The 27,583-nt window shown below is 43.0% G+C and overlaps 1 protein-coding gene and 1 long non-coding RNA gene across 2 annotated transcripts; one reads left to right on the top strand and one right to left on the bottom strand.

The window, feature by feature from the left end:
• Window positions 1-1,172: 1,172 nt before the first annotated feature.
• meiob (meiosis specific with OB-fold) lies at window positions 1,173-5,687 on the bottom strand. The gene is made up of 13 exons (XM_031835287.1): window positions 5,580-5,687; window positions 5,312-5,369; window positions 4,903-5,034; window positions 4,719-4,791; window positions 4,446-4,641; window positions 4,138-4,238; window positions 4,002-4,054; window positions 3,802-3,897; window positions 3,560-3,652; window positions 2,188-2,332; window positions 1,834-2,020; window positions 1,646-1,732; window positions 1,173-1,502 (listed from the first exon to the last, which is right to left on the bottom strand). Exons 1-13 carry the CDS (start codon window positions 5,646-5,648, stop codon window positions 1,398-1,400), a joined length of 1,395 nt encoding a protein of 464 aa, XP_031691147.1. The 5' UTR covers window positions 5,649-5,687; the 3' UTR covers window positions 1,173-1,397.
• Window positions 5,688-6,588: 901 nt separating this feature from the next.
• Window positions 6,589-21,536, top strand: LOC116376169 (uncharacterized). Its single transcript, XR_004211562.1, has 2 exons — window positions 6,589-6,700; window positions 20,010-21,536. It is a non-coding gene; the product is annotated as an uncharacterized LOC116376169 (long non-coding RNA).
• The last annotated feature ends 6,047 nt before the right edge of the window (window positions 21,537-27,583 follow it).

Here is a 27,583-nt window from a genome sequence, read left to right as displayed (position 1 = left end):
TACTTTCTGACTGATGTCTTGAAATGTTTCTTCAATATATCCACATATTTTCCCGCCTCATGATGCCATCTATTTTGTGAAGTGCACCAGTCACGCCTGCAGCAAAGCACCTCCACAACATGATGCTGCCACCCCTGTGCTTCACGGATGGGATGGTGTTCTTCGGCTTGCAAGCATCCCCATTTTTTTCCACCAAACATAACAATGGTCATTATGGCCAAACCATTATATTTTTGTTTCATCAGACCAGAGGACATTTCTCCAAAAAGGACAATATTTGTCCCCATGTGCAGTTGCAAACCGTAGTCTGCCTTTTTTTATGACGGTTTTGGAGCAGTGGCTTCTTCCTTGCTGAGCGGCCTTTCAGGTTATGTCGATATAGGACTTGTTTTACTGTGGATATAGATACTTTTGTACCTGTTTCCTCCAGCATCTTCATAAGGTTCTTTGCTGTTTTTCTGGGATTGAATGATACTTTTCGCACCAAAGTACGTTCATCTCTAGGAGACAGAACGCATCTCCTTCCTGAGTGGTATGACGGCTGTGTGGTCCCATAGTGTTTATACTTGCATACTATTGTTTGTACAGATGAACGTGGTACCTTCAGGCGTTTGGAAATTGCTCCCAAGGATGAACCACACTTGTGAAGGTCTACAATTTTAATTCTGAGGTCTTGGCTGATTTCTTTTGATTTTCCCATGATGTCAAGCAAAGAGGCACTGAGTTTGAAGGTAGGCCTTGAAATGCATCCACAGGTACACCTCCAATTGACTCAAATGATGTCAATTAGCCTATCAGAAGCTTATAAAGCCATCAGATAATTTTCTGGCATTTTCCAAGCTGTTTAAAGGCAGTCAACTTAGTGTATGTAAACTTCTGACCCACTGGAATTGTGATACAGTGAATTATAAGTGAAATAATCTGTCTGTAAATAATTGTTGGAAAAATTACTTGTGTCATGCAGAAAGTATATGTCCTAACCAACTTGCCAAAACTATAGTTTGTTAACAAGAAATTAGTGGAGTGGTTGAAAAACGAGTTTTAATGACTCCAACCTAAGTGTATGTAAACTTCCGACTTCAACTCTATCTGCACAGTAAACTGGATAGGCCTCCAAGCTCATTAGAGAATAATGCAATGGTTTCAAAAATATTTTTATTCAAATATATATATATATATTTATCACTATACACATAAATAAAGTACATTACAGCACATATACAATACCAAATAAATAAAGGGAAATAAATATGAAAAATGTGTACATTCTATCTAGGCCTAGCTACAGAACCCTCAAGCCATGTCAAAGGTGCATCTCAACCATTATTCACCTAATATGAGAAAGCTACTGAAGGACTCGCCACACTTGGACCCAACCACACAACTGGTAAACGTGATTACTGCAGGGCAGACATGTTCTGCTTCACTTCTCCTGGATCAGCGAGGGAACACTGCAGGACATTGCCTCTCATTCCACTTCTGCTTTTGGGAGAGGGAGTGATCTGAAAGATACAGTAGAATGACACTTTTTTATGTTCCTCACCTCAAAATTCTGAGAAAAATACTTGACAAGGCTGCCACTGACAGGTTCATTCAAAACTTTTTCAAAGCTAATCAGTACCAATGACATAAGGATTTTACACACCTTGATATATAATTTGCATCTTTCTAAGAGAATCTTCCATTTCATCGCCGTTCGCTCATCCTCTGTTAAACTCACAAACTCCTCGGGCTGCAACAAAAGAAGGCAGAGCTGTCAACCATGGTTGCACATTAGGGCAACTGCACAAATCCAGCATAAGCCCACTTATTATATATTGTATTTCCCCCCACATTGCATCCCAGAGTCTTCTCTGCGACAGTGCCGTTCAGGGAGCAGGACTGCAGGGTTCCTGTGTGGTCTGTCACATCCACCAGAAGATCAAACCCTGTGGTCACAGTCAGAGGCTGGTCTCCCCCAGGGCAGGCTGTGTTGGAGCAGCTCTGAATCTCCTCATTCACCTGGTACCTGCACTTGGAACTGAGCAGGGAGGAGACCAGCACCAATATGTAAATCAGGAAAAAGAAAGGGTGCTAATGTAGTTACGTTTCAATGAGATGAAATGTGTAGTCAGAAAATGTGGGATTTGCTGAGAAATGGTGAATTCAATAATCATGTGTCAAAGTGTATCCACTGTTTAAACTTACCACCTGCTTCTGATGACTTTGGAGACAGAGGTGTCTAGATCTAGTTTGGAGATGAAGCTGTAGGTGATTCCACAGAACACCTCCGGGTTCTCCTGGGCTTTGAGTTTGAGCTGGCTCACTGTATACACATCACTGATAGAATCCACTGGAGAGAGGAGAACAGTGGCATCAATAACAGAGAATCATACATGTAGGCCTAACCAAAGATGACCTATTATTGAGACTCTTGTCCCCCTTGCCCATTTTAAATATTTATTGGAGCATTTTTATTTTTGTATTGCTTCTAACTGTTTCGGGTAATGCAAGTTATTGTGCTGTTAGGGGAATAACCTGTGTGTAAATGTAATCTGTTGCTGTATTTTTTTGTGTTATCTGTGATCGATTTGTTTGTCTTGTGTAGTTTCTTAATCATTGTACCTCAACTGTATGTGTAAACATGTATACGCAGGGCCCAGCTGTGAAAGAGACCTTGGTCTCAGTCTGTGTTCCTTGTTGAAATAAAGGTATAATAAGAAGAAGAAAAAGTATATTGACATGATAGTCGAGTGACTGCTCTATATGCAAAATTCGGGGAACTTTCAATAAATTCCATGGTTTTCCAGAAATCCGGGATGGGGGATACCAGCCCTTCTGCTTATTCCCTCCTGATATCTGCGATTGATCCAACTGGGATTTTGGGAAAACCAGGGAATTTATTGGACGTTCCTGGAATTTTGCAACCCTACCGCTCTAACAATGGAAACACATGTCCTCAAAGATAGAAGGCAGGTGGTAGGAAGCGAGATCAGGTGGGGCCATTCTAGCCAATGAGAGGGCAGACATGCGTGTGAACAACAGGCAACACTCCGATATAAAGTTGTTTCTTTCAGAAGTTGCCAAAATTCCACGTGCATCCACCTATATCAGTGTGCATTCGTACCAACCTAACCATTACCAAACTTCTATTAGATCAAATAAACCTTATGTAGCAAATTAGCAATTCCATTTTTTGTTGGACCAAATTTGACATTCTTTTATTGAAAATTCCTCACTTCACGGTCTTATTTTCATTAACAGATTTTGGGTGGAGTTAACCTTCTTGCTTTGCCTCTTCTTCTCTGGCCTAACTCATTAGGGTTCCTGAGTGGTGCAGCGGTCTAAGGCACTGCATCTCAGTGCAAGAGGTGTCTCTACAGTCCCGGGTTCAATTCCAGGCTGCATCATATCTGACCGTGATTGGGAGTCCCATAGGACAGCGCACAATTGGTCCAGGTTTGGCTGGGGTAGGCAGTCATTGTAAATAAGAATTTGTTCTTAACTGACTTGCCTAGTTAAAAAAAAAACATGTGCAAAGTCTCAATTGTATGATAATACTACAGTGGTTGTTACCTACCAGGCACATCTCCAGGCCTGTCATCCTCATGCAACACACCAGACTCAGAGACCTCTTTGGCATAGCTGAACAGAAGGCTGGCTTCCTTTGTATCTTATGTATCTCAAAACAGAATCACATTAATTACAGCATAAGGTACTGGAAAATTTAAATATTCTATTTGAAAACAATTGTCTACTGTGTCTCAATGGAGAATGTGTTGTAAACAGATGTGATCAATCCAAATAAAGTGATATCCTTACCCGGGTTGACAGTGATTATGGTTTTAGAATTGACTGTAGCTGTCATGCAGTTCCGGAAGCTGTCAAAACCAATCCTGGCATCCGAGATAAAGAGCACTTAAAGTACACAACAAAGTCTTATTCAGTCAATGACATTTTAAAACAAACACAAAATCTCACATTTCCATTTCACAAAGAATTAGTGTCCACTGTATACCAACCTGTTTCTCTTGGTATCAGAGTCTGAACTAGCTGAATGGCCTCTCTGTCCCAGCTGTGTGATACAAAGGTTATGTTAACTCAGGGGAGAGGATGGGGATATTGAAGACATGTGGGGTACAGTGGTACAATTCCTACCATACTAAGGGAAAAGATGTGACAGAATCATCAAAGAGCTTCACTTCTAGCCTCTGCCCTTTGCGTCCGTCCGCCGTGGTGAAAAACTTTGGCTCTGCAATCTGGAGGGCAGAAATAGTGGTTTGGAAACGCTTTTAGCTTTTCCAATACATATGGTACTTATGCCACTGGACATGTGAAAATAGGGCCTAGTTTGTGGCTCCTATATTAATAGATACAACTATATAATGATAGTCTAAAGTCACACTAGTGTACCGGATACTACCCTCCTCAAGACCTACTTTACTCAATGCACTCTCAGATCTTACCGACCGAACGGCGGCGAGTATGTTAATGACGGTCCTGTCCAGGCTCTGTCCGTTGGCCACGATGTCTCCCAAAGAGTAGAAGTCCCGGGAGTCCTTCACAGGCAGGTGGAGCAGAGGCAGCAGCCTGTTCATCATCTCTATGTCAGAGCCAATTGATAGCTGGGAGTGAGCTTCACTCACCAGCAACCTGTAGAAGCTGAAACAGAGAAATTGGTTTTGTTACTTGTATTACTAGAGTATAGTCATGTTTAAGTATAGTCATGTACACTGCACCTGGGAGTTGAGGGGCAGAATCTATCCTCTTTCTCAGGATCTTTGGTAGCAACTAAAGGATTTTCTATAATAACTGAAGGGGGTAAAATACAGATACATTAGTGTAATTATCAAAAAGACGAACACATTGTTTCTACATTATGTATTATTTTACATCTTCATAGAATTGAATGCATAATATTACCACAGTCTCCTATGCGGAAGCTGTTAGAGAGTCCATTGATGTATCCATCGTTGCCCCACAAAGATACATTAATGAAATAGTCTGGCGAGTCCTTGATTGTGAAGCCGAAAGTGAATCTGTCAAAACCAATACCTGAAAAGCCAGAGATCAGTTCAGAAAACTGCCAGTAGAGTGTTCTAGTGAGCAAGCCATAAACTTGAGCACAGTAGGCTACAGCGTAGGCATGCCTTGGGGATAAGTCTATGTTTTGGGAGGACAAAAGCAGGAGGCCTCAGTGGACAGCAGGCTATCACTGAATTTGATAGCAGTGATACTACATGAATACTTGGAAGTTGTATTTAGACTATTTGATGCCAGTATGCACCAATATTAAATGATGGGGGAAATATAATGAAATTGAATCCTCAACTTTTCCTGTCTGGAAAGCTTTTGACATCAGTTTTTCCAATGATGACTCCAGCCACTCTCTGAAAAACAGAATAGATATTTCAACATGTTGTATGCTTCAAACCAATTTAGCCTAATCAATACAACAGTCACAATTCAAAATGATTGTTGTAGTCTTGACAGTTTATTTCACTTCAAGATATCAAATTAGTTGAATAATTTTTTTCAAGGCGGTGTATCCACCTACAAGTTAGGTTACTGTAACAATTGTATCATATCACATGACTCACCGGATGTGTTGTATTTGGATGTAAATCAGAAATGGCAACAAAGTCCTTAGCTTGCCTGCTGTATGCCATTTTCCAAGTGTTTATCCAGTTCTAAGGTCTAAGTTGCTGAAATAAAATGAATAGAAAACACACATGTCAGATATTCTACCTGTGTGAGTTAGTAAATGGGTCATTCCACCAATTCACTGCCTTTTGAGAAGTGTAACTTGGGCAAAACAAACTTTTGATTTTACCTAATTTTAACATTGTCATAAAGACAAAATGTTAAACTTAATAAAAAACATGTTTTCCCATCTCAAGAGGATAAATAAAAAAATAGTAAAACTACAGTAAGTGCCAAATAAAGTAACACGGTTGACCATAACAGGGTTGACCGTAACAGGGTTGATCATAACAGGATTGTCAATTGAATGCAAGCTTTAAAAAATTATAATTGTTAAAACATTTCTAGCCTGTCTATGGGTAACAGGTTGTTATGCTCAACCCGCTCAGTTTTCCACCACAAAACACCCAACATTTGACATAGAATAGAACCAGCTTCTACTCTATGATTTAACTATTAGATGTTCAATGTTTCTTTAAAAAATACTTTAAAAGTACTAGTTTCATGAGTGTTCAGTTCATGAAACAGAGTTGACCTTAAAATGAGGGACCGACGTAAATTAATCACTAATCACATTAACTAAATAATGATCTTCAGAAATGACTTTGTCAAAGCAACAAAATAACTAGGGCTTTACAATGGTGGTGTAATTTGGGAGAAATGTTGGGATTAAATGGTTTAAAATCTTTCTAGAAGGAACAGTGTTGATAGAGGGCATGTCAAAATCCTGAATTTGGGCATTTTATCAAGCCCTTATTCATATTAATCTAATTGATTGAATTGTACATGTGGTCTATTTTAAATGGCACTTAAATTTATATAACAGGCTTTTAAAATTCAATATTGGTGCACAATTTCTAATTAAAATATCACCAGACGCAAGAGGTACTCTTTTAGTGGAACAATAAACATTGGCAACGTTACATTTTTGGGCTAGCTAAATTAGCTAACTACTCTGGCGACCCTCTGCTTCCTGCCAGACTATCTGCCACGAACCACATTGCAAGCTAAAAGCCAGGTAAGGCAAACCTATTTTCTCTAAAGTCAGAATAACAAACGATATCAGATAAAATGCCGGTAATAGATACAAAGCAAATGGGGCCTACTGTTAGTGTTTGTTAGAAAAGCCATTGAGATTACCTGGTTCCGTTTGCCTCAGGAGTTAGTTCAGTGAATTTCGCGGGTGTTCACCCGTTCACCGCACGCGGCCCTTGTGGATGGACGATAGACTAGAAGCAGTTCGAAGTGGTACAGTAGCCTTGTTGTTTTTGCAGCGCTGTTTACGGTTAAAGTGTCCGTTTTGGTGGTGGGGGGTGAATAATACTTTATAGTCTAAGAGGCTAATATTCTTGTCTCATCTGCATTGAGAGAGCCTTGTTTTGGATTTCCCCTTGTTCGTTAAAACAGTTAGCCTAACCGTAAGAGCGTTGGGCCAGTAACCCGAAAGTGCACTGGTTCGAATACCGAGCCGACAGTAAAACATATGTTGATGTACCCTTGAGCAAGGCTCTTAACCTTAATTTGCTCCAGGCCCCTTATTACAATGGCTGACACCGTAAAACACCTATCCGGTGTGTATGTGACAATAAAAAGATACACTAGTACAGCGTACTCAGTAATAGTCCAACATTACATTACACTATCATAGAGGAGGCCAATGAAGACCTATCCAAAGCATATTTATTACAAGGTAAATATACTGTATCTTAATCACTGACCTGTCTTTTGCATGTAAAGACAAAGAGGTGTGATTTACAAGCAGGCAAATCCGTGTGGACTATGGGCAAACAAAATATGTAAAGGCTATGCCTCTCCACCTTTGAGTTACTCAGTTTGAGATTTTACTCTAACTTTTATACTGTAAATCTATCCACCCTAATATTTTGGCTAGACTTAACCTTTACCTTTCAGATACAACAACGTTCAATACACTTTCCAAAGAACAGTCAAGTCAGGCAGCTGTGCAAACACGTAAAACCGGCAGGAACAATGACGAACTGCCAATGATGCACAGGTGCATTCTACAAGTAGAATATCAAAGCATTATTTGGCATGGCCTGTCTGTTCTGTTCCGTAGCGTTGACGTTCTAGATGTTTCCATTACAAAGAGGGGATAGCCGCAGTGCCTCAGGCTACGGTATTGTCCCTATTCTGAGGCCTAAAATGATCCAACCTACCTGTCAGTCGTTGGTGTGTGTATTTGATGAGACGGCTATGACAGCTTCACCCTTCACCAGATGCTGGGAGCTGCTTTGATACACTAAGCCGGAGCTGGAACACGATACAGTGTGTTACACAGCTGAATGGTTATCAAAAGGTGGAACTGGAAACCGCATTCAGGTTATCGTCAGTCAAGTTCTTTACTCTAATCCTTTTCGCTGTGTGTTGTGTTTTTGGATCAGATCCTGATGGTGTTGGTGTTGGTGTTCATAGGTTGGACTATGTTTTCTGTTTTTAGCTTAGCCTTACACTGAATGTTATAAATGGTAAATATAGTTATTCTTTGACAACGTTAAAGTAATGATCAACATTAAAATTCCATACAAAGGTGTGTAGGCTGACATACGAGAGTAAAGTACGGATTTGTCATTTAGGTAGGCCTATTAAATTATCACATTACAAATTCAAATTTCATCAGGCATTTCCTAACAGGGTTTGTGATTCCATTGATCGCACCGAAAATGTATCATGTGAAATCTACTTTTTTTATTGCATGGTTTATTCATAATGAATACAGTATGCTAATTTACTTGGATTTTATATTCAACATAATGGAAAATCAATGTTTACTCGGCCCCTACAATTGATCATTTGTGTTAATTTAGAAATCACATTTTTCACCTATTGGATGTTTTGGAATGCCACTTGTGACATTTGCTTTCATTACTCATTCTGAGTGGAGCAGGTAAGGCACAAGTTTCCAAACAGAGTCACTGATGAACTGCTCTGTGATTGGCCAGCCCTTCGTCTGAGGGTCGGCTTCCATGAGTCCACACCAGGGAGGGCCGGAGGGGTCTGCTGACCCCTGACACTTGACCCTCCTGAACTATTAATCAAACCAGTTTATGTATTTCAGTTGTCTAGAGGGCAGCCATGTTACACCTGACTCTGACTCGCCCAAAGCCAGGTCCATATTGTCACTGGGACTGTAACACTCTCTATGGTAACACTATTATCAGAGTTGTTCTCACCCGACCCTCCAGTGAAAGGATTTTACGGAAAGTATAATCTGAAACTGTATTATATCAGTTGATTTTTGAACAATTGTTTAAGGCAGTTTTTATCTTGGTTATATGAGTAATACCGTTATCTGTCACTCCATATTCCCAAACAGAGGAGAGAGAAGCAAATTTGTTTTACAGTTATGTGCCATTTGGAAACTGGAGGGAGAGCAGGACTTCTTAACATTCTCAGGTGTTGGGTTACAGGTGGAACAAAGAGCTAGAATCCACATACCAACAATGGAACTATTGTCAAGAGTCAAATCAGTTGTGCAAAATGGTAATACAGTGATGCTGAAGAGATCAAATCGAAGCAATCATGATAGTTTTTTTTATATGAGAAAAACGTACATTTGCCGAATGCAGAGTCTAATGAACGAATGGTGACAAAACGTAACAACCAGAAAATATAGCATTTTACAAGCATTGGCCAAGGAGCATGGTGGTGCATGTATGGGTGTGTGTTTCCAAAGTGGAACAAGTTTAAAGTACTGTAGAGGTAGGCTACTATGTGTGCACTTCTCTCGAGTATTCCTACCACCTGTCCAACTGCTGTTCTTTAGGCCTAGTCCAGCTGGGAGCTTTAGTAGAACTATGCTCTCTGTCTGTTGTCCATCAGGTCCAATTGACCTGGTATTACTCTGACTGAGGTCTGAAATAGTCTTAATAAGGTGCTGATGAAACCAGCGCAGAGGGAGAGAGCAGTTACATTTCACTGCATGATGTCAGCAGTCAGCACATCAATGCTGAGACTTTAGCTGGTGTAATTATAGGTTTCAGTGTGTGTGTGTGTGTGTGTGTGTGTGTGTGTGTGTGTGTGTGCGCGCGAGCGAGCAGACGAGCGTGTGTGCTTGTGACCATGTGAGCGTGTGTGTTAGCGAGCATGCCTGTGTGTGCTTGTGACCATGTGAGCATGTGTGTTAGCGAGCATGCCTGTGTATGCTTGTGAGCATGTGTGTTAGCGAGCATGCCTGTGTGTGCTTGTGACCATGTGAGCGTGTGTGTTAGCGAGCATGCCTGTGTGTGCTTGTGACCATGTGAGCGTGTGTGTTAGCGAGCATGCCTGTGTGTGCTTGTGACCATGTGAGTGTGTGTGTTAGCGAGCATGCCTGTGTGTTCTTGTGAGCGTGTGTGTTAGCGAGCATGCCTGTGTGTGCTTGTGAGCGTGTGTGTTAGCGAGCATGCCTGTGTGTTCTTGTGACCATGTGAGCATGTGTGTTAGCGAGCATGCCTGTGTGTTCTTGTGACCATGTGAGCGTGTGTGTTACCGAGCATGCCTGTGTGTGCTTGTGAGCGTGTGTGTTAGCGAGCATGCCTGTGTGTGCTTGTGAGCGTGTGTGTTAGCGAGCATGCCTGTGTGTGCTTGTGAGCGTGTGTGTTAGCGAGCATGCCTGTGTGTGCTTGTGAGCGTGTGTGTTAGCGAGCATGCCTGTGTGTGCTTGTGACCATGTGAGCGTGTGTGTTAGCGAGCATGCCTGTGTGTGCTTGTGACCATGTGAGCGTGTGTGTTAGCGAGCATGCCTGTGTGTGCTTGTGACCATGTGAGCGTGTGTGTTAGCGAGCATGCCTGTGTGTTCTTGTGAGCGTGTGTGTTAGCGAGCATGCCTGTGTGTGCTTGTGAGCGTGTGTGTTAGCGAGCATGCCTGTGTGTTCTTGTGACCATGTGAGCATGTGTGTTAGCGAGCATGCCTGTGTGTTCTTGTGACCATGTGAGCGTGTGTGTTACCGAGCATGCCTGTGTGTGCTTGTGAGCGTGTGTGTTAGCGAGCGTGCCTGTGTGTGCTTGTGAGCGTGTGTGTTAGCGAGCATGCCTGTGTGTTCTTGTGAGCGTGTGTGTTAGCGAGCATGCCTGTGTGTGCTTGTGAGCGTGTGTGTTAGCGAGCATGCCTGTGTGTTCTTGTGACCATGTGAGCATGTGTGTTAGCGAGCATGCCTGTGTGTTCTTGTGACCATGTGAGCGTGTGTGTTAGCGAGCATGCCTGTGTGTGCTTGTGAGCGTGTGTGTTAGCGAGCATGCCTGTGTGTTCTTGTGAGCGTGTGTGTTAGCGAGCATGCCTGTGTGTGCTTGTGAGCGTGTGTGTTAGCGAGCATGCCTGTGTGTTCTTGTGAGCGTGTGTGTTAGCGAGCATGCCTGTGTGTTCTTGTGAGCGTGTGTGTTAGCGAGCATGCCTGTGTGTGCTTGTGAGCGTGTGTGTTAGCGAGCATGCCTGTGTGTTCTTGTGAGCGTGTGTGTTAGCGAGCATGCCTGTGTGTTCTTGTGAGCGTGTGTGTTAGCGAGCATGCCTGTGTGTTCTTGTGAGCGTGTGTGTTAGCGAGCATGCCTGTGTGTTCTTGTGAGCGTGTGTGTTAGCGAGCATGCCTATGTGTTCTTGTGAGCGTGTGTGTTAGCGAGCATGCCTGTGTGTTCTTGTGAGCGTGTGTGTTAGCGAGCATGCCCGTGTGTGCTTGTGAGCGTGTGTGTTAGCGAGCATGCCTGTGTGTTCTTGTGAGCGTGTGTGTTAGCGAGCATGCCTGTGTGTTCTTGTGAGCGTGTGTGTTAGCGAGCATGCCTGTGTGTTCTTGTGAGCGTGTGTGTTAGCGAGCATGCCTGTGTGTTCTTGTGAGCGTGTGTGTTAGCGAGCATGCCTGTGTGTTCTTGTGAGCGTGTGTGTTAGCGAGCATGCCTGTGTGTTCTTGTGAGCGTGTGTGTTAGCGAGCATGCCTGTGTGTTCTTGTGAGCGTGTGTGTTAGCGAGCATGCCTGTGTGTTCTTGTGAGCGTGTGTGTTAGCGAGCATGCCTGTGTGTTCTTGTGAGCGTGTGTGTTAGCGAGCATGCCTGTGTGTTCTTGTGAGCGTGTGTGTTAGCGAGCATGCCTGTGTGTTCTTGTGAGCGTGTGTGTTAGCGAGCATGCCTGTGTGTTCTTGTGAGCGTGTGTGTTAGCGAGCATGCCTGTGTGTTCTTGTGAGCGTGTGTGTTAGCGAGCATGCCTGTGTGTTCTTGTGAGCGTGTGTGTTAGCGAGCATGCCTGTGTGTTCTTGTGAGCGTGTGTGTTAGCGAGCATGCCTGTGTGTGCTTGTGAGCGTGTGTGTTAGCGAGCATGCCTGTGTGTTCTTGTGAGCGTGTGTGTTAGCGAGCATGCCTGTGTGTTCTTGTGAGCGTGTGTGTTAGCGAGCATGCCTGTGTGTGCTTGTGAGCGTGTGTGTTAGCGAGCATGCCTGTGTGTGCTTGTGAGCGTGTGTGTTAGCGAGCATGCCTGTGTGTGCTTGTGAGCGTGTGTGTTAGCGAGCATGCCTGTGTGTGCTTGTGAGCGTGTGTGTTAGCGAGCATGCCTGTGTGTGCTTGTGAGCGTGTGTGTTAGCGAGCATGCCTGTGTGTGCTTGTGAGCGTGTGTGTTAGCGAGCATGCCTGTGTGTGCTTGTGAGCGTGTGTGTTAGCGAGCATGCCTGTGTGTTCTTGTGAGCGTGTGTGTTAGCGAGCATGCCTGTGTGTGCTTGTGAGCGTGTGTGTTAGCGAGCATGCCTGTGTGTGCTTGTGAGCGTGTGTGTTAGCGAGCATGCCTGTGTGTTCTTGTGAGCGTGTGTGTTAGCGAGCATGCCTGTGTGTGCTTGTGAGCGTGTGTGTTAGCGAGCATGCCTGTGTGTTCTTGTGAGCGTGTGTGTTAGCGAGCATGCCTGTGTGTGCTTGTGAGCGTGTGTGTTAGCGAGCATGCCTGTGTGTGCTTGTGAGCGTGTGTGTTAGCGAGCATGCCTGTGTGTTCTTGTGAGCGTGTGTGTTAGCGAGCATGCCTGTGTGTTCTTGTGAGCGTGTGTGTTAGCGAGCATGCCTGTGTGTGCTTGTGAGCGTGTGTGTTAGCGAGCATGCCTGTGTGTGCTTGCTTGCATGATGCATTGTTTTATACCTGTATAAACAGCATCAACTTTACTCAATTCTCACTTTTTATCCACTCAAAATAAAACTCCAGCTTGAAATGCAGTGACTGTCTGTTAGTATGACATTGCCCAGAGAGCTTTCTTTCCATTTGTCATCTTTACTGTGGAAAGACCAGTGCAGTATTTCAGGAACATCAAAGGTCCAGCCTGTTTCTATCTGAGATGCATTCAGAATCCGAACAAAGAATGTGTAGGTTTGTTCTCCACAGATCGGCCTTGACAGACAGAAATGTCTCTCTCCGAGTTTGACCCCACAGTTTTTTTCATTTTCTCAGTTAAACAAGCCTTTGAAGTTCCAAATAAGAGGGAACACACATTTGTTCAATTATATTTGGGAGAACATATGAAACAGAAGCTTTCATTTCTCTTTGCTGCTTGTGTTCTGCTGAACAATGAGTCCATTTAGTTCTGGAACACAAGAAGGATGGAATGAAATGGGACAAGGTGAGTTAGTGTACTTACAATAATGTCATTCAATAACAGGATGTGGAATTATTACACTGTTTATGAGCAGATTTGATATGGTTGCTTAAGTATGTAACATGTTTGATTTTTTTTTTTTTTTACATTAATCACCAATTATATTAGTGTTTTCAGTGCATTAAGTTGCATAAGAAAAATAGTGCTTAGCTATAAAGCCACTAAGCTGAGGCAAGCATAGACACACGTGAGGTGGTACCTGGACCAAAACACTGTGTTGATGCTGACAATGGGTTAAATACATAGTGCTCGGACGATCCCTTAACCTATCGATATTCAGTATTTCTAGCATAATCCGTCATCCACTTGAGCAACGCTATGGAGGGTTTTTCTCAGTATTTAGTGTAGATCTCCTCTGCCTGTCACCCCCAGTAGCTCCTCAGGGAGTTGGTTAGGGGAGTCATTAAGTTTCACTGTAGCTCATGTTGATGTATCACACCAGCCCAAACATCATTCATCTCCTGCCCTGAGGACATCTCCTCAGGTTATCCATCCAGGTGGCTCATTAAAGGTGGACCGTATAAGTCTCTGTGTTAAAATTGAAATAATATTGAGAGGGCATCTGTGAGTCTCTTATTGGTGAGGTTGTGAAAATGATGTTAAAATATGAAAACCTGTAGTAGTATCGACATGTCCATCCTCCAAGAACTAAATGTCTTACTAATTTTACCTTTTCAATGACACATTGGCTTCTTTCAAATCCAACTCTGGTATTAGAAGGAAAGGGTCGGTCGCAACTGTCTTTTCCAGTTCCTCTCCTGCTGGATGGTATGCTGGGACTGGTCGTCATGCCCCATATGGTAGGGATCACATTCTGTTATAGGCAACCCTTCATGAAGCATTAATACCAATGTGGCTTGGGTTTTAATAAAAAAGCATGGAACAGATTATGGACTTATCCCAGTCATGTAGAGCAGAAGTGTGGCCAAAAGCCATTCCAGGGATTGGAGAGATGACAGAGTGCAGGAATTTGACTGGTGAGGCTTCCCAGTAATTACCGACCAGGCCCTTGGGATTGATACAGTGGTTACGGAGGAGAACACACAGCAAGCCTACAGACATCACAGACACAGACCCTTGGCAGGCTCATCAGAATATAGTGCAAGAGCTAAGCAGTGCCAGTGAAACCGTCTTAGTGGGTGGGCAGAGAAGCCTTACCCCTGCCCCTAGAGGGAGTGACATCTCTGTCTTTCATTCAGCCCCTACCCACACACAAACCACACAAACTGTGCCAGTGAAAATGAGGCTCTTAGTGGGTGGGAAAAGAAGCCCTCACCCCTGCCCCTACAGGGAGTGACATCTCTGTCGTTAAATCAGCATCCATTCTGTGAGGTGACAGGTTAGACCTACAGCATGGGAGGGAGGGGCCCTGGCTCCACTCTCCCTCATAGATTGTCTGTGTGACTTTATAATAAGTTCCTAAATGTAGTCTATGTCTTGCTGAGTGTCACATTATATTTGGTCTCCAAATTGGGCTTAATGCCACCCTGGCTGAATGGCCAGTCTCTTTCTGCTTTAGACAACTTCTAGTTTCCTTTCCAAATAAGGCAAACATATGTTGCTCATGTTATTGTCATGTTATTAGATGTCATGTTACGAAATGTAATAACTCATCACCAGGCTTGTAATTACATTAAAATCTATTGTAGTAAAGGTCCACAGTAGAGAATCTATTGTGAGTCATGTACTGTTATTGTTGACTTCCATCATATGCATTGTAATGACTGTATTCAGCAATCCTGATGAGCTATCCCATTAATCAGATGGGGGTGTGGCTACTCTTCAGTCTGGTTTAGCTTGAGTAAGTGGAAATGCAATGCTCTTATTAACAGCACGCTCTCTGTCTCATTGATTTCCATTAGTCTGAACACACCAATACGTCAGCTTGATCAACTCAGGCAAGATGGAACTGAGCAAGTGGCAGTTAGAAATGCATTGGAATGTCATCCTGTGTGAAGATACATTTACATTGTTAAAATACACATTAAGTTAAACACACACACACACCAACCCTTCTCCTTATCCCCTTATCATCGGGAGCCCATCAATATCATATTACCTGTTCTTTTAGTTGTGTATTGATCACAGCAGGCCTGGTTATGTGTGGAACGACGTGAGCTAATACCTCAGCCTGACTGTCACTGTGTCAGATAATGGCCTGGACACTGCACAGCATTATGGTCATCAGGCCATCCTGACTAGCTACAGATCGATCCCTGGGAGTGTGAAAGGTCTCTGATTGCAGTGTGTCTTGTCTCCATGGTATAGATGGTTACCTGTTCTCTCTGGAGGAGTTCTTTCTGTTTAACCCGTTGGTACTAGGATCATTTCCATGTAAAAGGACCCATGAGCACCAACATGTGAAGGTCATAGGAGCATGTCAAATTGGGCGTCAAATGAAAGCTAAGAGTCTATATGTTTGAGAAATTAAGGTATATAATTTTTTTAACCATTTTCCATCCTACAAATTAGGCATGAGCAAAGGCTTTGATTTCTGGTCAAGCAGATAGAAAAGGGGTCTTAGACAACATCTAGCAGAAAATGTCTTACAAGGTATTAGAAATACATCAAAGCACATTAATGTTGAAGTAAAGACCCCTGCCAACTGATATCAACACTTAGATGTAGTTTTGAAGCCTTCTGTAAGTTTAAGAAACATTGCCTTGTGCTTTGAAATGACCAAATCGGTAACAGAATTTCTGAAAAATCTAATTGGCTACAATGGGAAATCATAGTAGCCACACACAACAGTTGGGTTCGCAAGTTTGGACAGTACAGTTCAATATAATTCAGTACAGTAGTGTTCAGTACAGTAAACAGTAGAGCACACTAGAGTTGAGTACACTATAATGTATTGTAGTGATCTGTGCTCTACTATACTCTACTGTACTGCACTATACTCTACTATGTTTTACTGTACTGTGCTCTACTGCATTCTACTGTACTGTACTGAACTATACTGTACTGAACCATACTCTACTGTACTCTACTGAACTCTACTGTACTATACAAAATTATAGCATACTGTACTCTACTGTTATGTGCTGTGCTGTACTGTACTCTGTTGTACTCTACTGTACTGTTCTCTACTTAACTGTACTGTACTAAATTATAATGTACTGTACTCTACTGTTATGTGCTGTACTGTACCTTACTGAACTCTACTGTACTCTACTGTGCTGTACTGTACTCTACTGTGCTGAACTGTACTGTACTCTATTGTGCTGTACTGTACTCTATTGTGCTATACTGTACTGTACTATACTCTACTGTAATATACTGAGCTCTGCTGTGCTGGTCTTTGATGTCCAAACTTGTGAAACATAGACATCTATGATTGGTTCAGATTTGGTCTGGTCCTGACCAACCAAATTTGGTCTTGTTTGGGGGCAGAGCTTATTAAAATAATAGCCCGTGTGTAGAATAAAAACTAAATATGCAAATGAGGAAATTGCATATTTTTACCTTTGTGTACCTATTTAGGATACATCCCCATGAAGAGAATGACATTTGCAGTATATCTATAATTATGTATTTATGTATAGTACAGATCAGGAACCCATGATAATATTCTGTTACCGCAATACCGTTACCGGTTGCAAATCCCCTTCACTTACTGTAGTTCAATACCCCCCCCCCCCCCCCCCCCCCCCAAAATGTCAAAGTCAATGTGTCATGTCATAGCTGACGCCCATTCTTTCTGCAGACATCTTTGAATCTCGGAGCAGATACATAACAGACGCATAAAACATTTAACCGAAATTCTGTTAACAAACTTTGCGTCTGTACAGTTCTTCCAGTAAATGTGTTTTAATAAAATGTTCAGTGTAAATTGTTAAAAGTAGTCCTTGTGAATAGAGTTGTCGCTCATCCATATTTATATGTAGATATTCTCATTCACCCCTTTAGATTTGTGTGTATTAGGTAGTTGTTGTGGAATTATTAGATTACTTGGTAGATATTGCTGCACTGTCAGAACTAGAAGCACAAGCATTTCGCTACACTCGAATTAACATCTGCTAACCATGTGTATGTGACCAATAACATTTGATTTGATGTATGGTTTGTTAAGCTTTGAAATCGGGTTTTGTTTGACATACATTTTAAGTGAACAAACTGAGTCTCAGTGAAATTCCATTACTGTTGAATTACCCATAGTCAGTGTGTTACAGTGGACTGATGTAGTTTTAAGATACTTCATAAGGGGCCTAGGTACACTATATATACAAAAGTATGTGGACACCCCTTCAAATTAGTGGATTAGGCTATTTCAGCCACCCCTGCTGCGATGCAATATCCATTGACAAACATTGGCAGTAGATTGTCCTTACTGAAGAGCTCAGTGACTTTCAACATGGCACCATTATAGTCAGTTCATCAAATTTTTGCCCTGCTAGAGCTGCCCTGGTAAGTGCGGTTATTGTGAAGTGGAAATGTCTAAGAGCAACTATGACACAAGCTCACAGAACGGGACCGCAGAGTGCTGAAGCAGGTAGCGCATAAAAATCGTCTGTCCTCGCTTGCAGCACTCACTACTGAGTTCCAAACTGCCTCTGGAAGCAACGTCAGCACAATACTTGTTCGTCGGAAGCTTCATGAAATGGGTTTCCATGGCCGAACAGCTGCACACAAGCCTAAGATCACCATGTGCAATGCCAAACATCGGCTGGAGGGGTGTAAAGCTAACCGCCATTGGACTCTGGAGCAATTGGAAACGCTCTCTGAAAATTCTGGGTTTGGCGGATGCCAGGAGAACGCTACCTGCCCCAATGCATAGAGCCAACTGTAAAGTTTGGTGGAGGAGGTATAATGGTCTGGGGCTGTTTTTCATGGTTCAGGCAAGGCCCCTTAGTTCCATTGAATGGAAATCTTAATGCTACAGCATACAATGACATTCTAGACAATTCTGTGCTCCCAACTTTGTGGCAACAGTTTGTGGAAGGCCATTTCCTGTTTCAGCATGACAATGTCCCCGTGCACAAAGTGATGTCCATACAGAAATGACTGGCTTGCTCAAAGCCCTGAGCTCAACTCCACCGAACACTTTTGGGATGAATTGGAACACCGACTGCTAGCCAGGCCTAATTGCCCAACATCAGTGTCCGACCTCACTAATGCTCTTGTGGCTGAATGGAAGCAAGTTCCCGTTGCAATGTTCCAACATCTAGTGGAAAGCCTTCCCAGAAGCATGGCAACTGTTATAGCAGCAAAGGGGGCACCAACTCCATGTTAATGCCCATGGTTTTGGAATGAGATGTTTGACGAGCAGGTGTCCACATACTACTTATGGTCATATAGTGTAGCTAGCCAAAATATGCATGTTGCAAATGCGACCATTGATCAATGCCTGAGCTTAATGTCAGTTTACAGTCTGTTTACTATTTTGTGTCATTGTCATTGCAATTGTCTGTCTTTGGACATCTAGAGTGACAGTTAAAGTCGTGGGCAATAGTAGTATTCATATATTTAGTTTTTTGTCTTTATCAATGTCAGATTTTTATCATCCCTCAAATCACAGAATGTCAGCGTGATGTATTGTCTTTAGGGGGACATTTGCCCTCGGCATGACTTCTTTTCCAAAGTACGACCATGGCAGACAGAATGGAAGACAGAAAGACATGGCTAAAACTTTAAGTAGTAGTGATAAATTAGCCTTGATTGTCTTGTCTCTCTTGACATCACAAACTATTTAATGGTGAAGCAAATTTTCTGAACATGATGTTTTCTCATGATGGTCCTGTATATGAACATTATCATTAGGCTTGTGTGTGTGGTGTGTGTGTGTGTGTGTGTGCGTGCGGGTGCGTGTGTGTGTGTGTGTGTGTGTGTGTGTGTGTGAGAGAGAGAGGGAGGGAGGGAGAAAGACTGATAGAGAGAATATGAATGAGATTCAGCGTGTGTGGTACAAATCCATTCCGTCTATTTTTCTCAATCCAGTGTTCCCCTCTCTAGAGATGATGATCTCCTCACACACACACACACACACACACACACAGCAAATTCACACTGAAAATCCAGTGCTCCAAGGCTGTATGTGACATGGGTCTTATTGAATATCATCATAAATCTCTGACCCCCAAACAGCCTCTCAGAGAATATTAAATAATGAGAGTTGGGGAGGTGATCTCTGCTATATTTCAGGCCCTGGGGGCTAGATGTGAGATATTTTGCCTGTATTTTTCTTGACCTAGAGATGTGGGAATAAACCGAAGTCTAGTCTCCCACCAGTTCACAGGAAGTGGACATTGTCTCAGATTTGGTCACTAATCACTGGAGAAAATACTTATTCAATGTAAGCAGAGTGTCAGCATTTTGTTTGGGTCGCTGGTGATGTGAGGATGAATCTTTAATACCTCAAAATACATGATCAAATACACACACAAAGGAAGTCGTTTTGAATGAATAATCTAGTCAATTGAAATTGCTCATGTTTATATAACCGGCACTAGAAGTGACTGTGTTTTGAATTTCTTGAAACATGCCCCTGTGTCTGGTCCCCTGTGCCATGTCCCCTGTGTCAGTCCCCGATGTCATGTCCATTGTGTCAGGTCCCCTGTGCCAGTCCCCTGTGTCAGTCCCCTGTGTCAGTCTCTGTGTCAGATCCACAGTGTCAGGTCCTATGTGTTCGGCTTCATCCACTGGCTGACATAGATTCCCTCTCTCCTTTCCTCCTCTCTTCATTCCTCCTCTCTCCTTTTGTCCTCTCTCCTCTCTTAGATGGAAATGAATAGACTGGAAGCTAATCAGGCGCCATGTCTCCTCCTCAGATAGAAATAGTCCCCATCTCATCTAGACCATAGAACATCAGTGTGAGACATCCATCCACCAGACCAGAGGAGACATGGCCTTCCATCCACCAGACCAGAGGAGACATGGCCTTCCATCCACCAGACCAGAGGAGACATGGCGCTCCATCCACCAGACCAGAGGAGACATGGCCTTCCATCCACCATACCAGAGGAGACATGGCCCTCCATCCACCAGACCAGAGGAGACATGGCCTTCCATCCACCAGACCAGAGGAGACATGGCCTTTCATCCACCAGACCAGAGGAGATCTGACTCCTTCTCCAATACACACTGGACATCTATTAAGTGGCATGGCATCTGATTGACCTTTTTTTGGAGAGTGACCGGTTTTGAAATGGGTGAGGGTGTTGCTTGTCCCTTCTTGAGGATTGTGGGGGATTTGCAGTGAGTAAGTGATCAGAGTACAAGACAGGTGGTGAATGTAGGCTTTGGAAACAGCTGTATAATCACAGGCTGAACACAGAGACAGAGGATAGTAATAATAGGTACTATAAGGAAGTGAAGCCACTCAACCGTGCTGTTGAACAGGTCATGTCCTTCTACCTTCCACACACACACACACACACACACACACACACACACACACACACACACACACACACACACACACACACACACACACACACACACACACACACACACACACACACACACACACACACACACACACAAAGTGGCCATTCACCACTTCCATGAATACAGCTACTTGACCTCCACTGAAAGGGTCAACAATTGCTTTGATCTGAGGTGATCTGAGGGGTGACTTCCAGGCTTATTCCCTGCCTGCATGAGCCTTAATTGATATTTTCCACTGACTATGGCTACACAGTGGTCAGGCCTTCACAGGAACCTCCAGGGAGATGTATGGGGTGTGATGTCTGAGAAGAGGTTTCAGGACCCGCTCTACAGACCTCGTTTTGAGCCCGCCTGGTTGTTTGCAAATCATTATGTTCGAGTATCAATGCAATGCATCCAGTCAGCTGGTGAAAAGAGAGCTATCTACTTTGAGGGATCTAGTACTGAAACATAAAGGATCTAGTACTGAAACATAAAGGCTCTAGTACTGAAATATAAAGGATCTAGTACTGAAACATAAAGGATTTAGTACTGAAACATAAAGGATCTAGTACTGAAACATAAAGGATCTAGTACCAAAACATAAAGGGAACTTTTAGCTCGGGGAACTCTCAAAGTCAATCCCTTCCCTCTCTCTCTCCTCTTCAATGAATGGAATCCTCTGACTTTCAACATGCTATACCCAAAGAGCAACAAGACACTATTGTTGCTGTTCTCTGTGGGGGTTTTCTTGTTCTCCACTTGTATAGTCCCCCTCTTCTTCCCCCAGTTCTACATTATTGAACCTTGACCTGTCCATTCTAATCACCAGTCTCTCTTCTCTAGTACAACCAATGATTACATCTTAAAACACACCTTTTTAGGTTTGCTTTTCCTTAGGGTGCTTTTTAGTCTTACAGTTTTTATTGTTCTACTTTTGTTTGTTTTATCCTCTTATGTTTGTTGTGTAGTACATATAAATATTTTTATTTGTTTTTTCCCTGTAAACCACATTGCGTTGCATTCCATATCTGAAATGTGCTGCGTAAATAAAGCTTCATTGGATTTGATGATTGAAAATGTGATTATCAGGGCAATTTTATTATGTATCAGCTTCCTTAAATCCAGTATATCCATATTGTTACGAGACACCTGGTGTTCTATCCTGGTGTTCATATAGTGGTAGTCAGTAGTTTCTAACCTGGATCTAGCATGGTGTTCATATAGTGTAGTCAGTAGTTTCTATCCTGGTGTTCATATAGTTGTAGTCAGTAGTTTCTAACCTGGTTCTAGCATGGTGTTCAAATAGTGTAGTCAGTAGCTTCTAACCTGGTTCTAGCCTGGTGTTCATATAGTGTAGTCAGTAGTTTCTAGCCTGGTTATAGCCTGGTGTTCACATAGTGTAGTCAGTAGTTTTTAGCCTGGTGCCGGAGAAGAATACAGATGTTTTACATGGCCCCAACCGATTGTGTTTTTTTGTTCATTTATTTGCGTTGTTTGTAACTTATTTTTTGTGTTGCCGCTACCTTCTCTTATGACAGAAAATAACTTCTGGACATCAGGACTGCAATTACTCACCACGGACTGGCAGAATCCGAGTCTGACCAGCCCGATGCGAACAATATACTGCTTTCTCGGGAACAGGCCCAGATCCCCGTGATTGCTTGATGAGGAGGTGGAGAAAAACGGACCAGAGGGCGGGCTGCCTTCTGAGAATTCGTAGGCGATCGAATAAACCCCCACTTCTTTCCATTCTGCTGGCAAACGTGCAATCTTTGGAGAATAAAATAGATGACCTACGCGGAAGATTAAACTACCAACGGGACATTCAAAACTGTAATATCTTATGCTTCACAGAGTCGTGGCTGAATGACGACACTATCATCATACAGCTGGCTGGTTATACGCTGTACCGGCAGGATTGAACAGCCGTGTCTGGTAAGAGAAGGAGTGGTGGACTATGTATTTTTGTAAATAACAGCTGGTGCATGATATCTAAGGAAGTCATGAGCTATTGCTCGCCTGAGGTAGAGTATCTCATGATACGCTGTAGACCACGCTATCTACCTAGAATGTTTTCATCTGTATTTTTCATAGCTGTTTACACACCACCACAGTCAGAGGCTGGCACAAAGACAGCATTGAATGAGCTGTATTCTGCCATAAGCAAAGGAATCCAAAGGTATTGGATTCCCCAGAGGCAGCGCTCCTAGTTAATGCAGGGAAACTTAAATCCGTTTTACCAATGTGGCAGGGCTTGCAAACCATTACAGACTACAAAGGGAAGCAGAGCCGAGAGCTGCCCAGTGACACGAGCCTGCCAGACAAGCTAAACTACTTCGATGCTCGCTTCGAGGCAAATAACACTGAAACATGCATGAGAGCACCAGCTGTTCCAGGAGGACTGTGTGATCACGCTCTCCGTAGCCGATATGAGTAAGATATTTAAACAGGTCAACATTCACAAGGCCGCAGGGCCAGAATGATTACCAGGACGTGTACTGCGCGCATGCGCTGACCAACTGGCAAGTGTCTTCACTGACATTTTCAACCTCTCCCTGTCCGAGTCTGTAATACTAACATGTTTTAAGCAGACCACCATAGTGCCTGTGCCCAAGAACACTAAGGTAACCTGCCTAAATGACTACCAACCCGTAGCACTCACATCTGTAGTCATGAAGTGCTTTGAAAGGCTGGTCATGGCTCACATCAACACCATTATCCCAGAACCCTAGACCCACTCCAATTTGCATACCGCCCCAACAGATCCACAGATGATGCAATCTCTATTGCACTCCACACTGCCCTTTCCCACCTGTGCAAAAGGAACACTTATTTGATAATGCTATTCATTGATTACAGCTCAGCGTTCAACGCCATAGTGCCCTCAAAGCTCATCAATAAGCTAAGGACCCTGGGAATAAACACCTCCCTCTGTAACTGGATCCTGATCTTCCTGACGGGCCGCCCCCAGGTGGTAAGGGTAGGTAACAACACATCTTCCACGCTGATCCTCAACACAGGGGCCCCTCAGGGGTGCGTGCTCAGTTCCCTCCTGTACTCACTGTTCACTCATGACTCCATGGCCGGCCAGGCACGACTCCAACATCGTCATTAAGTTTGCCTATGACACAACAGTGGTAGGTCTGATCACCGGCAACGACGAGACAGCCTATAGGGAGGAGGTCAGAGACCTGGCCGTGTGGTGCCAGGACAACAACCTCTCCATGATCAAGACAAAGGAGATGATTGTGGACTACAGGAAAAAGAGGACAGAGCACGCCCCCATTCTCATCAATGGGGCTGCAGTGGAGCAGGTTGAGAGCTTCAAGTTCCTTGGTGTCCACATCACTAACAAAATAACATGGTCCAAGCACACCAAGACAGTCGTGAAGAGGGCACAACAAAACCTATTCCCCCTCAGGAGACTTAAAAGATTTGGCATGGGTCCTCAGATCCTAAAAAGGTTCTACAGCTGCACCATCGAGAGCATCCTGACTGGTTGCATCACTGTCTGGTATGGCAACTGTTTGGCCTCCGACCTCAAGGCACTACAGAGGGTAGTGCGAACGGCCCAGTACATCACTGGGGCCATGCTTTCTGCCATCCAGGACCTCTATACCAGGCGCTGTCATAGGAAGGCCCTAAAAATTGTCAAAGACTCCAGCCACCCTAGTCATAAACCGTACCTTATTCTTATCCGTATTTTTAGACTGCATTGTTGGTTAGAGGCTCATAAGTTAATATTTCACTGTAAGGTCTACATCTGTTGTATTCAGCGCATGTGACTAATAAATCATTTGATTTGATTTGATATAGTGTAGTCAATTGTTTCTAGCCTGGTTCTAACCTTGTGTTCATATAGTGTAGTCAGTAGTACTAATAAATCATTTGATTTGATTTGATATAGTGTAGTCAATTGTTTCTAGCCTGGTTCTAACCTTGTGTTCATATAGTGTAGTCAGTAGTTTCTAGCCTGGTGTTCATCGTGGACATACTGGGTGTGAGTTGTGTAAATTCCACATCTATATATCTATTCTGTTTATTGTGGCAGCACCATTTCACTGTGTCAAATTCCTTTACATGAAAATGTAAAGGAAGGGGATTCTGATTCTGATTAAATAAGAACTTTGACGTCTACATACTGTAAATGAGACACCAAATATACATGAGGTACAAACCAAAAACAGTAAGTACAGTGCCAGTCAAAAGTTTGGACACATCACCTCATTCAAGAGTTTTTCTTTATTTGAACTTTTTCCTACATTGTAGAATAATAGTGAATACATCAAAACTATGAAAAAACACATATGGAATCATGTAGTAACCAAGAAAGTGTTAAACAAATCAAAATATATTTGAGATTTGAGGTTCTTCTAAGTAACCACCCATGTCCTTGATAACAGCTTTGCACACTCTTGGCATTCTCTGAACCATCTTCACCTGGAATGTGAGTTCACACAAATGCTGAGCACTTGTTGACTGCTTTTCCTTCACTCTGTGGCCAAACCATCTCAATTGGGTTGAGGTCAGGTGATTGTGGAGGCCAGGTTATTTGATGCAGCACTCCCTCAACCTCCTTGGTCAAATAAACCCTTACACAGCCTGGAGGTGTGCTGGGTCATTGTCCTGTTGGTGTATCGCTGCAGAATGCTGTGGGAGTCATGCTGGTTAAGTGTGCCTTGAATTCTAAATAAATCACTGACTGTGTCACCAGCAAAGCATCCCCACACCATCACACCTCCTCCTCCATGCTTCACGGTGGGAACCACACATGTGGAGATCATCTGTTCATCTACTCTGCGTCTCACAAAGACATGTCGGTTGGAACCAAAAATCTCAAATTGGGACTCAGACCAAAGGACAGATTTCCACCGGTCTAATGTCCATTGCTCATGTTTCTTGGCCTAAGCAATATTTTCTTCTTATTGGTGTCCTTTGGTAGTGGTTTCAATGCAGCAATTCGACCATGAAGGCCTGATTCACGCAGTCTCCTCTGAACTTGTCACACCCTGACCATAGTTTGCTTTGTATGTTCTATGTTTTGTTTGGTCAGGGTGTGATCTGAGTGGACATTCTATGTTGGATGTCTTGTTTGTCTGTTTCTGTGTTTGGGCCTGATATGGTTCTCAATCAGAGGCAGGTGTTAGTCATTGTCTCTGATTGGGAGCCATATTTAGGTAGCCTGTTCTGTGTTGGGTTTTGTGGGTGATTGTTCCTGTCTTTGTGTTGGTTACACCAGATAGGGCCGTTTTTTTTTTTTTTTTCACGGTTTTTGTATATTGTTCTATTTTCATCTTGATTAAAGATGTATCAAAATAACCACGCTGCGTTTTGGTCCGCCTCTCCTTCAACAGAAGAAAGCGGTGACAGAACTGTTGGTGTTGAGATGTGTCTGTTACTTTAACTCTGAAGCATTTATTTGGACTGCAATTTCTGAGACTGGTAACTGTAATGAACTTATGCTCTGCAGCAGAGGTAACTCTGGGTCTTCCTTTCCTGTTGGGGTCCTCATGAGAGCCAGTTTCATCACAGCACTTGATGGTTTTTGTGACTGCACTTGAAGAAACTTTAAAAGTTCTTGAAATGTTCCGTATTGACTGACCTTCATGTCTTAACCGTTAAAGTAAGGATGGACTGTCATTTCTCTTTGCTTATTTGAGCTGTTCTTGTCATAATATGGACTTGGTCTTTTATCAAATAGTTATATCTTCTGTATACCACCCCTTCCTTGTCACAACACAACTGTTTGGCTCAAACGCATTAAGAAGGAAAGAAATTCCACAAATGAACTTTTAACAAGGCACACCTGTTAATTGAAATGCATTCTAGGTGACTACCTGGTGAAGTTGGTTGAGAGAATGCCAATGGTGTGCAAAGTTGTCATCAAGGCAATGGGTGGCTACTTTGAATAATCTCAAATTTAAAATAACAGTTTTTTTGGTTACTACAAGTATGTGTTATTTCATAGTTTTGATGTCTTCACTATTATTCTACAATGTAGAAAATAGTAAAAAACAAAAAACCCTTGAATGATTAGGTGTGTCCAAACTTTTGACTGGTACTATATATTAGTCTGAAGGCCAGTAAAGATAAGTGCCCACGGACCAATATCACAGACCAATATGAATATCCTCATGCATATATATGATAAATCACACGTTAAGTAATATTTTACAAATGTGTGATAGCGACCTGGGGCCGACCCTGGTCTAAATCACCTTGACACGGGGACATGGTAGGTATAAGCACATATCCCAGAGCCTATAAACTAAACAGGCAGTTATTGATTCTGCTCAGCCATCTTCCTTCACCCCGGGTCCCGGAGGTTAAGTTTGCAATATTAATGGATCCTCTAGAATAGGGAGTATATTTGTGTCCCAAATGGCACTCTATCCCCTATATAGTGCACTACTTTTGACAATGGCTCTGGTCAAAAGTGCACTATATAAGAAATAGGGTGCCATTTGGGAAGCACCCAGGGAGTGTGTCTGGGTGGCTCCACTGGCCAACGCCGCAGCACTGGAGTGGTCAGCAGTTTATGATGGTGAGGCCAACAGGTCAATGGGGAATCAGGGGTCAAAAATGACCATCCCAAATGTCTCCAATGACCCCGGCCAATTGATTGCTTACACATCAGAAAGCTTCCTTTTTGCATTAACTTCAAATTTAGCCCTGGACTCTACAGGGCCATATGACCCACACCACCTCCCTACTTCCCCTCTCTCTACACATCTGCTGGAAGACTGGTCTGACGTGACAACAGTAGATCACATGGTGTGGATATTTCATAGAAAGGTATTTTATTCTGAAATGTTGACTTATTTGATGAAAACAAGACAAGCTTTAGTAAAATATCAGCATTTTGAAATACAGAAGTAGAAGATAAAACATTGTAATTTGATAAATGATGCTTTCCAGAAATG

The sequence above is a fragment of the Oncorhynchus kisutch genome, linkage group LG11 (assembly GCF_002021735.2).
Source record: "Oncorhynchus kisutch isolate 150728-3 linkage group LG11, Okis_V2, whole genome shotgun sequence".
Taxonomy (NCBI): Eukaryota; Metazoa; Chordata; class Actinopteri; order Salmoniformes; family Salmonidae; genus Oncorhynchus; species Oncorhynchus kisutch.
This window is presented reverse-complemented; position numbering and strand designations above follow the sequence as displayed.